This window comes from Cervus canadensis, chromosome 6, assembly GCF_019320065.1.
Source record: "Cervus canadensis isolate Bull #8, Minnesota chromosome 6, ASM1932006v1, whole genome shotgun sequence".
NCBI classification, from domain to species: domain Eukaryota; kingdom Metazoa; phylum Chordata; class Mammalia; order Artiodactyla; family Cervidae; genus Cervus; species Cervus canadensis.
This window is the reverse complement of record NC_057391.1, coordinates 67,725,057-67,740,858: the sequence shown is the minus strand read 5'-3', so window position 1 is coordinate 67,740,858 and position 15,802 is coordinate 67,725,057. Positions and strand designations below refer to the sequence as shown.

Sequence of the window (15,802 nt, the reverse complement as noted above, 5' to 3'; positions counted from 1 at the left end):
AGTTCCCCCATTGTCTTTATGCTTTTAACTTCAAGTGTCTCACATTGATTCTATTTGTAAAAACAGAATCTCAGGATGCAGTGATTTGAAGTGCAGTTAAAGGCAGTTTAAAAATTAGTTTGGCTTTATAATTATAAACAAGCTTCACATATTCTCAGTGTGAAAAAATTTTCAGGTAATTAGTTGGTCTTTTCCTCTCCATGTGTATGTAGAAACAAAAACTGACAGAATTAAAGAAATAGACGAAAACAAATTTAGAGATTTTTAACACCCCCTTCTCAGCAATTGATAGAAATAGACAACACAACCAAGAAATATCTTACATAAAATCCAAACAACCCCATCAACCCCCTGGACCTCATTGACAGTTGTAAAACTCCACATCCAACAACTGCAGCATATTTATTCTTTTCAAGTGGTGATGGTACATTCACCAAGATAGATAGATCATATTCTGGGCTATTAAATGGTTCTTAATAAATTGAAAAGGATAGAAATCATGTAGAATATTTTCTCTGATCTCAGTGAAATTAAATTGGAAATCAATAAGATATTAGGAAATTCCTGAATATTTATGCCATGGATCGAAGAATAAATTAGAAAATATTTTTAAATGAATTATGAACATTCAGCATATAAAAATCTGTGGGTTCCTTCCAAAACCAGAACAAAATAACTAAATAATTAATAGAAAAGAAGAAAGGTTTGTCATCAGTGACCTAAAGTTCTACCTTGAAAAGCTAAAAAAAGAAGGTAGACTCAAAGTAAGTACAATTAAAAATAAGAAAGATAAGTCACTGAAATAGAAAACAAACAGTAGAGAATATTAGCACAGCTAAAGTTGGTTCTTTGAAAAAAACTAACAGAATTTATAAACTTACTAGATTGATAAAGAAAAAGATTAGACAATTTACCTATATAAGGAATGAAAGAGAGGATATTATTATAGCTTCTACTTATTTTAATGATAAGACAGTATTCTGAAATAGAAGACTGGTAAGGGGAAATTCAGTTTATACATATTAAAATATCCTATAAACCTTCAAGCAATCAAAATAGTGTGATAATGGTACAAGGATTGATTGATTGATCCATGGCATGGACAGTGTCTTGAAACAAAAGAATTTAGATTGTGGATGAATAGGGCCACAAATTAGGAGGGATAAATTGGGCATTTGTTGTACATGTGCACAAGTAGATTCTATGTGCTTAGTTGCTCAGTCGTGTCCAACTCTTGGCGACCCCATGGACTGTAGCCCCCAAGGCTCCTGTCCATGGGATTCTCCAGGCAAGAAGACTGGAGTGGGTTGCCATTTCCTTCTCCAAGATGCTATAGACACATTAAATTTTAAAATGTTAACTATAAAGTATTTCAGAAGAAATATAGGTAAGTATTTACCAGATCTTAGGAAGAAGAAGGATTCTCTAAAGCATGAAACAGTGGAAGAAGAGGCAAAAGAAAATAAAAATGGTTTTGGTTTGGTTACATAACAAAATTTTTATATGTCAAAAAGTTTTAAAGGCAAAGCAATAATGTGATATAAAATATTTGCGATAATATGACAAAGAATTAAGATCTTTGTTATGTAAACATCTTATATGTACCAGCAAGAAAATTACTGCCTCATTAGAGATATGGACAAAGTCCATTTGGTGAATAGGTAATTCACTGACAAAGAAGTTCAAGTGACTTAAAAAAATCTCTGGGAAAAACAGCTATCCTTATTAATTGTCAAAATATATAAATCTGTGCATAATAATATTTATTCAAGTGTGATTTATATTAGACAAAGAAATAGAAACAATCTAAATGTTTAAACAGAAGAATGTTTGAAACTATATGTTATGTCCATATAGAGGAATATTAAAATGCCTTAAAAGGAATAAAGTTTTAGAAGAATAGTTACATGGAAAAATGCTCATAATGTAATGTTAAGAGGGGAAAAAAGAGAAAAGAAAACTATATTTAATGATCATAGTTTTTGAAAAGCCCATTTTATAAAGAAAACAGATTCTTTTGGCAGCAAAAGTTTATTTGAACTGACATGAAGCTATCAAACTGTATTATTTTATTATACAATACAACCTGGTTTGTAAAAGGCCTTTAGAATAAAACAAAGTTAATTAGAATTTTAGGTTATATTAATATTCCAAAGTAGGAACTATCATTGGTACAATATGTATTGCCTATTAATATTTTATATATTTCCAGAGTCAAATCAATAAGCCTTATTTTAATACATCAATGATAGTTTTAAAGATAGATCTCTTTTTAACTGTAATCATATTCTATATAGAACGTTGCCATTTTGTCTACTCTAATTGTGCTTATTAGAAGAACTAGGCTTTGGAGTCTAATGTAAATGCTATACTTACTGTTCTACTGATTTCATGAGTAATATTTAATGGAAATTATTTTTCAGTTTAGTGAACGTTATTCTTCAGGAAATTTAAATCCTCTCTCATCACAACAAGAAATTGGTAAGTGATTTGAAGTTGGCTGTATATAAAACTTTCACCATTTGTGTTTAGCTTGTCTCTGATTTTCTTAGGTACTTAGTTAATATTCTTTAAAAATTACTGGTACTTCTGCACCACTCACTAATTATTATTTTTAGCCATTTATCTTCTCTCACTTCTCTCACTCTACCAAAACTTGCTTTTTCCAGTATTATTAATGACTTCAGTTCAGTCAGCTCAGTTGCTCAGTTGTGTCTGACTCTTTGCGACCCCATGGACTGCAGCACACCAGGCTTCCCTGTCCATCACCAACTCCCAGAGCTTGCTCAAACTCATGTCCATCAAGTTGGTGATACCATCCAACCATCTCATCCTCTGTCATCCCCTTCTTCTCCTGCCTTCAATCTCTCAGCACCAGGGTCTTTTCCAGTGAGTCAGTTCTTCGCATCAGGTGGCCAAAGTATTGGAGCTTCAGCTTCAGCATCAGTCCTTTCAATGAATATTCAGCATTGATTTCCTTTAGGAGTGACTGGGTTGATCTCCTTGCAGTCCAGGGGCCTCTCAAGTGTCTTCTCCAACACGACATACAAAAGCATCAATTCTTTGGTCCTCAGCTTTCTTTATGGTCCAACTTACATTATTTGGTGTTAATGACCTACCAATTATCAAACATTATGAGTATTTTATATTTATTATCATATTCAGTCTCTTCACAGAATTTAATATAGTTGAATATTCTTGTCTTCCTTCTGGAGTTTCTGTATTTCTTCTTTTTAAAAACATTTTTGGCAATAGCCTGAGGCATGTGGGACCTTAGTTCCCCCAGCAGAGATCAAACCCGAGTTCCCTGCATTAGAAGACAGAGTCTTAACCACTGGATTGCCAGGGAAGTCCCTGGATTTCTTCTTATCTTGCTGGGGCTTACTTTTTATTGAATTTTTTTCTTCTTTTATCTCTTTATTAATTCATTTATTCAACATATAAATATATATGTATATTACATAGATAGTATAGTTGATATCCCTGGAAGAGGGCATGGCAACCCATTCCAGTATTCTTGCCTGGAGAATTCCCATGGACAAAGGAGCCTGGAGGGCTACAGTCCATGGGGTCACAAGGAGCTGGACATGACTCAGTGACTAAGCACAGCACAGCAGCATACTTGATGTCAGATACTACTTCTGGTCATAATGATAGAATAGTGGACAAAAATGCAAAGTTCTCACAGGGTTTATTTATGTTCTAGTGGGAGAAGTTGAAAATAGACAACCATTATATGCCAGGTAATGCACTAAAAAGAGTTGATTTGGGTTTGAATTGGCAGCCAGACTCATGTGTCACAAATTTTAGTCTTAGGTTTAATTAGTTTTATAGAAAGATATGGTATAGGTGATAACAGCATGTACAGCACCTTTGTCTCATTGAGAGACTCACTAGCTACCAAAATAATAATAAACTTTCTTTTGCTACCTTATCCACAAGGGACATGTAAAGCCACTATGAATAAGAGGAATGGCACGGGTAAGTCATCTTGACACACAAAAGCAGCAGGCTCAGGTTCCCACCAGTCTTTTAATACCATTCTAGTCATGAGGCCCAAAGCCTTTGTATCAGCTCACAGTTCCTCTAATTAAGGTATCATCCCACCCAGTAAACTAGGCAGACACATCATTCTACATTTACCATAATTCTGTATTTTCTAACAAAACAGTGCTATGAGGAGTCAGACTCCAAAGTCATTCTTCCAGGTGGGCCTGGATAAGCATGGGCTTGATGTTAAATCTAATCACTTGTAGGGATAAGTATTTTGAAGAAAAGTTAAGCAGAGTAAGGGAAATAGGGAGAATTTGGATTGGGAAAATAGTTGCTGTGTTATGAGAGAATCAGAGAGGGCATCACTAAAAGGCAGCGTTTGAGCAGAGACCTGAAGGAGGTGCAGGTTCTAGGCACAGGTGCAGAGACCTTGAGATAGGACTATGCTCAGCATATTCATTGAACAGCAGCTAAATTGATATGATTAGGATAAAATAAAGAAGGAAAAACCAGTAGGAAATTGAATCAGGGAAGTTGGAGGGAGAATACACCATACTAGACCCTTAGACCATTTAAGGACTTTCAGGGGCAGGGTTTCTGTTTGAGATGGGAAGCTATTAAAGAGTTTTCAGCAAGGACTGAAATGATCTGACAGGTTTGTTTTTTTTTATATTGGAGGCTAATTACAATATTGTGGTGGTTTTTGCCATACATTCACATGAATCAGCCATGGATGTACATGTGTTCTTCATCCTGACCCTCCTCCCACCTTCTTCCCCATCCCATCCCTCAGGGTCATCCCAGTGTACCAGCCCTGAGCACCCTGTCTCATGCATTGAACCTGGACTGGTGATCTATTTCACATATGATAATATACATGTTTCAATACTGTTCTCTCAAGTCATCCCACCCTCGCCTTCTCCCTCAGAGTCAAAAAGACTGTTCTTTACATCTGTGTCTCTTTTGCTGTCTCGCATATAGGGTCATCGTTACCATCTTTCTAAATTCCATATATATGCGTTAATATACAGTATTGGTGTTTTTCTTTCTGACTTACTTCACTCTGTATAATAGGCTCCCGTTTCATCCACCTCATTAGAGCTGATTCAAATGATTCTTTTTAATAGCTGAGTGATATTCCATTGGGTATATGTACCACAGCTTTCTTATCCATTTGTCTACTGATGGACATCTAGGTTGCTTCCATGTCCTGGTTATTGTAAACAGTGCTGCAGTGAACAGTGGGGTACACGTGTTGCTTTCAATTCTCGTTTCTTCGGTGTGTAAGCCCAGCAGTGGGATTGCTGGGCCATATGGGAGTTCTATTTCCAGTTTTTTAAGGAATCTCCACACTGTTCTCCATAGTGGCTATATTAGTTTGCATTCCCACCAACAGTGTAAGAGGGTTCCTTTTTCTCCGTGCTCTCTCCAGCATCTATTGTTTGTAGACTTTTTGATAGCAACCATTTTGACCGGTGTGAGATGGTACCTCATTGTGGTTTTGATTTGCATTTCTCCAATATTGAGTGATGTTGAGCATCTTTTCATGTGTTTGTTAGCTACCTGTATCTTCTTTGGAGAAATGTCTGTTTAGTTCTTTGGCCCCTTTTTTAATTGGGTCACTTATTTTTCTGGAATAGAGCTGCAGGAGTTGCTTGTATATTTTTGCGATTAATTCTTTGTCAGTTGCTTCGTTTGCTATTATTTTCTCCCATTCTGAAGGCTGTCTTTTCACCTTGCTTATAGTTTCCTTCATTGTGCAAAAGCTTTTAAGTTTAATTAGGTCCTAAAGTATTGCTTGGCTACTTTATGGAGAAACAGACCTTATGGAAGTATGAGGGAAATCAGGGAGATTTATTAGGAAGCTATTGAAATAATACAGGTGAGAACTGATAATGGTGAGGTTGAAGTCAGTGGATGTGGTGAGAAAAGGACAGATTTTAGTTATTAAAATTTTATAGTTATTTAGTTTTTAGTTTTAGTTTAGTTACATAGTTAAAGAGATTTTAGTTATATAGTTTTCTGAAGATAAGAGTTGTTAAGGATTTGCTTATGGACTGGATGTAAAGATTAAGAGGAAGATGGATGATGTCAAGATTTTGATATGAGTAATTGTAAGAAGAGAATTAACATCTATTGAAATATGGAAGGCTATAAAAGTTAATTTGAGATTGCCAGTATCTTATACAGTGTTAGCCACTCAGTCATGTCCAACTCTTTGCGACCCCATGGCGACCCTATAGCCCGCCAGGCTCCTCCATCCATGGAATTCTCCAGGTAAGAATACTGGAGTGGGTTGCCATTTCCTTCTCCAGGGTATCTTCCCAACCTAGGGATCAAACCTGGGTCTCCCGCACTGCAGGCAGACTCTTTACTGTCTGAGCCACTAGGGAAGCCCTTGAGATTGACAAGAGTTTAATTTTAGAAGTGTTATCATTGAAAAGTCTATAGTAGATATTAAGTGAAAGTAAATGGGAAATTTTATATTTGAATCTGAAATTCAGTGGGGTGAGACATATGTTTTGGAATTGTCATAAATGGTTATTAAATACCATAAGACCAGAATGAATCTGCCAATTGTAGACATGCTTTAAATGCCTACTATCTAAAATATTAAATCTGTTTACATTCTCCCCTTTGACTCTTTCATTCATTTGACACTCATTCACTTTAGCATTTTCAAATATTTTAATACAGGTGATGACCAAATTCATATCTTCCCTCCTGACTTCTCCCAATTCTCTTAAACTCCCATATCTTACTTTTTTAGCCTCCCCCTAAGTTTTATTGAGATAAAATTGTCATACACTACTTAAATAAAAGTTTAAGATGTGTGACATAATGATTTGATGTACGTATATTGTGAAATGGTATCCCACAGTAAGTTTAGTTAGCATCCATCATCAACTTAGACACAATAAAAATAAAATTTTTTTCTTCACCATGAGAACTTTTAGGATTTAATACCTTAAGAATTTTCATATATATAGCACAACAATGTTAACTATGGCATCATGTCATTCTATCCCTAGTACTTATTTATCTTATAACTGGAAGTTTGTACTTTTTGACATCTTCACCTCTGGTAACCATTAATATGATCTCTTTTTCTGTGAGTCTGGTTTTCTTTTCCAATTTTTTAGATTCCACTTATAAATGAAACTATATAGTGTCTGACTTATTTCACTTAGCATAATGCCCTCAAGGTCCATCCATGTTGTTGTAAATGACAGGATTTTTTCCTTTTTTATGGCTGAATAATATTCATATGTCTATATGCATTTTTAGATATCTGACGATTTCTTTATCCATTCATTCATCAGTGTACATTTAGGTTATTTCCATGTCCTGGCTATTGTAAATAATGCTGCTATGAACATGGGGGTGCAGAAATTTTTCCAAGTTAGTGGTTTGTTTCTTTTGGATATATTCCCAGAAGTAGAATTGCTGGATCATACAGTAATTATAATTTTTTTTTTTAGGAACTTCCATACTAGTTTCCATAGTAGCTTTAGCAGTATATAAACCCAACAACAGTGCACAAGGGTTCCCTTTTCTGTACATCCTCACCAACATTTGTTATTTCTTGGCCATTCTAACAGGTATGAGATGCTATTTCATTGCATTTTTAACTTACATTTCCCTAGTAACTAGTGACATTGAACATCTTTTGATGTTCTTGCTGGCCATTTGTATATCTTCTTTGGAAAAATACCCATTCAGACTGTTTGTCCATTTTTAATTGAATTACTTGTTTGTTTGCTGTTGAATTGTATGAATTCTTTATATATTTTGGATGTTAACCCTTTATTGGCTATATAGTTTACAAATATATTTTACCATTTTGTAAGTTGTCTCGACATTGTTGATTATTTCTTTTGTTGTGCAGAAGTTTTTTCTTTTGCTTGTGCTTTTAGGTGTTATATCCAAAATATTATTGCCAAGACTCAAATCAGGGACCTTTTTTCTTATGTTTTCTTTTAGGAGTTTCATGGTATCCAGTTTTAAATTTTAAGTCTTTACTCTGTTTTGAATTAATATTTGTGAGTAGTATAAGTGGTGTACTTTCATTCCTTTTCATATGAATATCCTATTTTCCCAGCGCTGAAGAGGCTACCTTTTCTCCACTGAGTATTCTTGGCTCCTTTATCAAATATTAGTTTTATATGCTTGAGTTTATTTCTGGGCTCTCAGTTCTGTTCCATTGATCTATTTATCTGTTTTTATATGCCAGTACCATTATGTTTTGATTACTATAGCTCTGTAGTATAGCTTGAAATCAGGAGTGCAATTCCTCCCTCCTTATTCTTTCTCAGGATTACTTTGGCTTTTCTTTTGTGGTTCCATGTAAAATTAAAAATTTTTTTCTACTTCTGTAAAAACAGTCATTAGAATCTTGATAGAGAGCACACTAAATTTATAGATAGATTTTGGTGTATTGGCATTTCAATTAACAATGTTACTTCTTCCAATCCATGAACACAGGATACCTTTCCATTTATTTTTGTCTTTAATTTTTTTTACCAGTGTCTTACAGTTTTCAGAGTAGATGTTTTTTACCTCTTTGGTTAAGTTTATTCCTAAGTATTTAACTCTTTTGATGTAAATTGCAACTTTATTGAATTTATTGATTAGATATAACAGTTTTTTGTGGAGCCTCTAGAATTTTATATATATATAAAATCATGTCATCTGCAAATAGAGACAGTTTTGCCTCTTCATTTCCAGTTTTGAGGCCTTTATTTCTTTTTCTTGCCTGAATGCTCTGACAAGGACTCTCAATACTGTGTTGAATGGGAGTGTTGAGAGTAAACACCCTTGTCTTGTTCCTGATTGTAGAGGAAAAGCTTTCAATCTTTTATTATTGTGTATGATGTTAGCGGTGGATTTATTGTATAATGGCCTTTGTTATGTTTATTATGTTAAGATGCATTTCTTCTATATCTGTTTTAAGAATTTTACCATGAATGGGTTGAATTTGTCAAATGTTATCTCTGCAACTACTGAGATGATCATTTGATTTTTTTCTTTCATTCTATTAATGTGATATATCACAATGATTGATTTGTATACATCAAACCATCCTTGCATCCTAGGAATAAATCCCACTTGAGCATGATGAGTGATCCTTTTAACATGATGCTTAATTTGGTTTGCAAGTATTTTGGTGAGAATTTTTGCATCTGTATTCATCAGAGGTATTAGTCTGTAGTTTTTTTTTATGGTAGTATCCTTTTCTGGCTTCAGTATGAAGGTAAGCTAGCCTCGTAAAATGTGTTTGAAATGTTCCATCTTCTTTGATTTTTTTTTTTTGAAGAGCTTGAGAAAGATTGATATTAATTCTTCTTCAAGTATTTGGTAAAATTCACAAGTGAAGTTATCTGATAGGACTTTATTTGTAATTATATAGTTGATATCTCTTTATATCTAAGATATCTGTTGACATTTAAAACAGCATATCTGAAATCAAACTGGTTCTCTTTCTGATGTACCTGATGGTATCTCCATTTTCTAGTTGCTAAGACTCAGAACATCAGTCATAATTGTAACTTTTTTCTGTGCCTGTGACTACATTCAACAAGTCATCAAGTTGTGTCAGTTTTCTCTCTGAAATACTTTTCTTTCCTATTTTCATTATATGGAAATAATTAAATTTAAGACTCTTATTATCATTCACTTGGGCTATTTCAGTAACATTGTAATTGGTCTTTTTATCCTTTTAACTTACTTAGAGATCATACCCCAGTTACTCTTCCTTATGCACAGCATTGACCATCTCATTGCCCTGGTTAAATACCTTTAATGTATCCCCTAGAGTAGCAAATTATGCTCCCATTTTTCTAACCTAGCTCCTAAGCCTTTTCTCCTATTAAAATAATTTGTGCTTTGGTTATACTGAAGAACTCACTGCATCCCTAGTTTGCCCACACTTTTTTACCTGCCTTTTCTTCCTGAAATCCTCAACTTCTATCTCTTTCTAACAATCTTTTCAAGACCAAGACTCTTCCATAAAACCTTTTATTTTCCCCTTTGACGTTCCATTCCAAAAAAAATGTCTTCCTAAAAGGAACGAGATGAAGAATATTTTCTAAACTATAAAACTTGGGGCCCTGGTTGTCTAACAGTAAGTAAAGAAGATATTATCTGAAGACTGAGTTACTTAGTTTATGAAAACTTCCCAGATCGACAAGATGGGCAGCAGTTGGAATTGACTTTCCATTCAGTTCAGTTCAGTTCAGTCGCTCAGTCGTGTCCGACTCTTTACGACCCCATGAATCGCAGCACGCCAGACCTCCCTGTCCATCACCAACTCCCGGAGTTTACTCAAACTCATGTCCATCGAGTCGGTGATGCCATCCAGCCATCTCATCCTCTGTCATCCCCTTCTCCTCCTGCCCCCAGTTCCTCCCAGCATCAGGGTCTTTTCCAATGAGTCAACTCTTTGCGTGAGGTGGCCAAAGTAGTGGAGTTTCAGCTTCAGCATCAGTCCTTTCAGTGAACAACCAGGACTGATCTCCTTTAGGATGGACTGGTTGGATCTCCTTGCAGTCCAAGGGACTCTCAAGAGTCTTCTCCAACACCACAGTTCAAAAGCAGAGTTTTGTTGTTTAGTTGCTAAGTCATGTCCAACTTTTTTGCAACCCATGGACTGTTGCCCGCCAGGCGCCTCTGCCCATGAGATTTCTCAGGCAAGAATACTGGAGTGGGTTGCCATTTCCTTCTCCAGAGAAAAGCAAAGTAGCCATATTTAATTAGTTGATTTCTAGATATGAGACCACTGTGCATCCTACTACAAATTATAAATTTTTAAGACATTTTTTCTGAATTTTTAGTTGTTATATAGAAATAAAAGTTATTTTCTATTTTGAAAATGCTCTCTCCTTTACTTTTCTGATTCTCTTTTTAAAATACATTTTCGTACCTGTACTATTATTATGCTGTAATTACTTATGAATATATACTAAATCTTTTCTAATCATAGGTTCTTTGAGGGCAGGACTCTGTTTTATTCACCTTTGAATTCTCCCCAGCACCTGGACTACACAGTAATCTTGAATAGTAATCTATTATTTTATTTATAGTGATCATTGTTTTATGAATACTTCATATGAGCTTCTTCTGAAATTAAAATAATGTCAGACTCATTTTTTTCAAAGGGAGATTTAAGATTTTTAGTTCTTCCTGGATCTTTAGCTATGTTATTTTCTTTTGTTTAAGTCTTACGTATGTATACTAAAGTCAGTGGAAAAATGAAGCGAGAAAAGGAAAGAGGAAGAACTCAAGATCAGTCTATCCATCTCTCCATCCCTCTATCCATCCATCCACGCACCCAACCTATTGCTGTTGGATCAGCTTTACTTAGGGTAAAGTAACCGAGATATTTGAAAATATATAAAATTTCAAAATGGCACAAAGTGAATTGTTTTGCTTAATATATTAATTGAATTGGTTCTCTGTGGAAAAAATATAGATGTTTTAAAAGACTTATTTCAAATAAGCCTTTGGATTGCTATACATTTTAAATTGTTAAATAAGACTCTTGAGAATCCCTTGGACTGCAAGGAAATCCAACCAGTCCATCCTAAAGGAGGTCAGTCCTGGGTGTTCACTGAAAGGACTGATGCTGAAGCTGAAACTCCACTACTTTGGCCACCTCATGCGACGAGTTGACTCATTGGAAAAGACCCTGATGCTGGGAGGGACTGGGGGCAAGAGGAGAAGGGGACGACAGGATGAGATGGCTAGGTGGCATCACCGACTTGATGGACATGAGTTTGAGTAAACTCCGGGAGTTGGTGATGGACAGGGAGGTCTGGCGTGCTGTGATTCATGGGGTCGCCAAGAGTCGGATATGACTGAGCGACTGAACTGAACTGAATTAAAATTATAATTAAGATATTGAAATTTTATTTTACAATTATAGTCTTAATATAATGAATGAAAAACAATATTTTTCTTTAATGGCGGTTCTTGGAATCATTAACCAAATAATTCTTTATGAATGTGATTGAATATGAAGTTGATTTCAAAAGTTCCTTTTTAAACTATAAAACTCTTTTCATTGTTCTGTCAATTTCCTTGAACAATGCCATGAAAAGTATGTTGTAGTTACTCAATAAATAATAGCTGAATAAACCTAACTTATATAGTATGTTTCAGATCACTAGATCTTTCTCCATTCTTTTTCTATGATTTTAGTATCATTTATCATCTCTTCCCTGAGTAGCGCCATTTCTAAACATTTTCCTATTCCAGTCTTTCTTATTATCTCTTGAGAAATTCTTACAAAGCAGTTCAAATCTTGCCATATCTTTGCTTGAAGACTTTTAATGAGTTCATCTTATCTACCAAATAAAGTACAGATTCTTTAGTTGGAAATGAATTCATTTCCAATGAATCAATGAATTCATTGATTTCCAAGCTCACCTTTGTTAATTCCATTTTAATAACTCTCTGTTATTTCTCAATGCTTCTGATAAGTTGAATTAATTTGTTTCCCCCATATTTCTTATGCATATCTATTTCTGTTCCTCTGTGCTATTCTCTCCATCTGAGATTTTTTATTCCTTTTTCTACCTTATACACTAGCTTTCATGGTGGCTTAGATGGGAAAGAATTCAATGCAGGAGACCCAAGTTCAATCCTTGAATTGGGAAGATTCCCCTAGAGAAGGAAATGGCAACCCACTCCAGTATTCTTGCCTGGAGAATCCCAGGGACAGAGGAACCTGGCGGGCTACAGTACATGGTGTCACAAAGAGTTGGACACAACTGAGTGACTAACACAACACTCTTTATATACTTGAATTAAAATTACATCAAAGTAGGGTTTAAGTTTGAAACTGTTTAACCTTCCATAGTACAAAAGACTAAGCTTTGCACATAAGAGGAAAACTATTAAATATCTGATTTAATGTTACCCTATTTATTGTATGCTGTATCCTGTAATTTGGTAGGTTGTACAAGTTATGTAACATAAATTGCATGACATTGTAATATTTATCTTCCTCAGGAAACTTATTTGGGAAACCAGAAAGAGAAGATGCTTTTACTTTTTCTTTTCCATCAGACTCTTCAACTCATACATTTGGAGCTGGAAGAGATGATTTTAGTTTTCCGTTTTCATTTGAACAGGATCAAAACTCAGCACTTTCTTCTGTAAAAGGGTTTTCATCTTCCTCACAAAATACCACACAATTTACTTTTTTTTGAACTAGTTACTGATTTATTGAATTATTTTACTGCTCTGCAATTATCTAGGGCATAAATTTATGTTATTAAACTATGAAGACCACTTTTTTTTGTTGATTAAAGAAATAATGGGTTACCATAGTAACATTATTTGATTATATTGATTTAACATTGAAGGAAATTAAGCCTGTGTCATCTACATTTATTTTTATTTGCAGCATTAGCTATCATTATTTATTTTGGTTTCGATTTTGCAAGCTATGTTCCTTGAGAACCTATGCTTCACTGCTACAGTAAAGAGAGTGATACTTTATAAAGATCTTGAATAATTTATACTATTGATATTGAATAAAATGTTATTTTTTATAATACAACAAAAATTTAAATACTACTCATTATTCTAAGACAGTATCTTTAATAGAAGAAAATTAAATGTGAATGGAGTAATTTATGAAAGTTGGATGGCTGCATTAATGGTGATACTGTTAACATTTATTTTTGCTTAAACCTTTTTGAAGAACATTTAAAACTTTGATGCCTGTCTTCAACAAAAAATTCACCTTTATGTTTTTATGTATTCATAGTATTTGCTTGTCAATCATTTATATAGCTTAAATGAAGATAATTGAATTTTGATGAAATTGTATAAATAAAATTACTCAATATCTTTGTACCTGTGCTTTTAAAAATTAATTGAAGTAATAAAGAGTCTGATTTCATAATTTGATCTGTGACTGCTGAAAGATTTTGAGCCTCACCTGTTTTCTTCCCCTCCTGCCCCACATCTGGTCAAGCTGGTAAGAAAGCCCAGGAGTTTCCTCCTTTGGTATCAATGGAATATTCAAAACCATGTATAGGAACTTTTGTCATGGCCTATCCCTAACTGCTGTAAAAACCCAAAGCTAGTATCTCCTTTCTCTGCCATTTTCAGACTAGGTTTTCAGATTGAGTCTGTTCTCCTCAGAAAATGTTATTCTGTAAGTAATAAGCCTTGTCATACCTTTTTGGAGTGTGTGGTGTCATCAGTCTCAATATCCAAACCAAATTTTGGGTGAAAATCAATCTTGCTTTTTCAGGATGTCGATATATATCACAATTGCAGTAACTAAACCTTCCCAAACTTTTTAGAAGTCAAAAGGATGGTATTACTAAGGGTAGAAAGAATTTAAGGAAACTTTGGACTGTTTTAAAAATCTTCAACAGCTGGTTGAATGATGAAAATTTCAGTTAAAAAGCTGGAATTTTTCTTTTTATATCAACTATTAATTTTATTGTGTATGATTTAATTAATTGGTGGTTTTGACATAATAAAGACACTAACTATATATGAGAAGGATAAAAATGTAACTGGCTTGTGACTTAGTAAGAGGTTCAAAACTGGTTTTAGCTTTGAGCAACACACTGATGGCATGGTTTATTTTTACTCTTAAATAGAGAAATGTCTAGCAAGCAAGTATGGTTAGATTTACCATATAAAGGTAAAAGAAATGTTTTTAAAGAATCCACACTGTGTGTGACATTTTGAGGACATATAAAATTGCTGAAGATATAGTATTTAAATTTTTTAAAATATTTGTTTATTTGGCTTAGTTGAGCATGTGGGATCTTTGTTGCAGCTCTTGTATTTCACTCCAGTTGTGCTGCTGGGGCTCCAGAGTGCACAGGCTGTCTCCCGGCTGTATGTGGGATCGTAGTTCCCTGACCAGGGATTGAACTGTGTCCCTGCATTGGAAAGCAGATTCTTAACCACTGGACTGCCAGGGAAGTTCCCAAGTCTTTATACTTAAGGAACTTAAAATTTAGTTGAGGAGACAAAGTATAGGAATCAATATAGCATATTAAAATAAAATAGTTAATAATCACATTCTATAGCTTATAACTTGGTCTCTGCAAGGGAAGAGATTAAGGGCTCAAGAAACCTTTCTTTTGTAATTCTGTCATCATGGACTGGAAAGCCTGGGAAGAATTCATTGAAGAGGATGTGAATTAGGATTTTAAAGTTATGTAGATTATAAAATTATTTCTTAGAAGGTTACCTATTTTTAGTTTTACATTTTTTATTGCCTAATTTTAGTTGCTAGTGTTTAGTACGATTTCATTAAATGCTTGTTGGGTTTATAGGATTGATATGAATTTGTAAAGGAGGCAGTGAGGACTTTCTATGTAAGGGAAACAACATGAGCAAAAGAAAAATGCAATCACAAATTGTGTGGAGGAAATTAAAGAGTAAGTATATACAAATTGTAAAATTTTTTTTTGGTTTTGTGAAAAATGCCATTGGTAATTTGATAGGGATTGCATCGAATCTGTAGATTGCTGTGGGTAATATAATCATTTTCACAAACTATTTGTTAAATATATCTTTCAATTTCTTTGACCTATGAATTATTTAGAAGTGCATTGTTTAATTTCAAAATATTTAAAGTTATGTAAATATTTTATTTTACTGACAATATGATTGCATTGGGATTATTTAACATTTGATTTCTATTCTTTTAAATATGAGTCTTCTGTAGCCCCATGTATATGTGCTTAGTTGCTCAGACTGTCCAACTCTTTGCAACCCCATGGACTGTAGCCTGCCAGGCTCCTCTATCCATGGGGATTCTCCAGGCAAG

At 34.3% G+C, this 15,802-nt stretch overlaps 1 protein-coding gene across 1 annotated transcript in view; it reads left to right on the top strand.

Annotated features, from left to right (window-relative positions):
* Positions 1-13,205, top strand: part of C6H14orf39 (chromosome 6 C14orf39 homolog) — a 49,979-nt gene extending 36,774 nt beyond the window's left edge. Inside the window, exons 17-18 of the mRNA XM_043472954.1 lie at positions 2,424-2,481; positions 13,006-13,205. Coding sequence (XP_043328889.1) covers positions 2,424-2,481; positions 13,006-13,205 — 258 coding nt within the window. The remainder of the gene's footprint in view (positions 1-2,423; positions 2,482-13,005) is intronic.
* Positions 13,206-15,802: the final 2,597 nt, after the last annotated feature.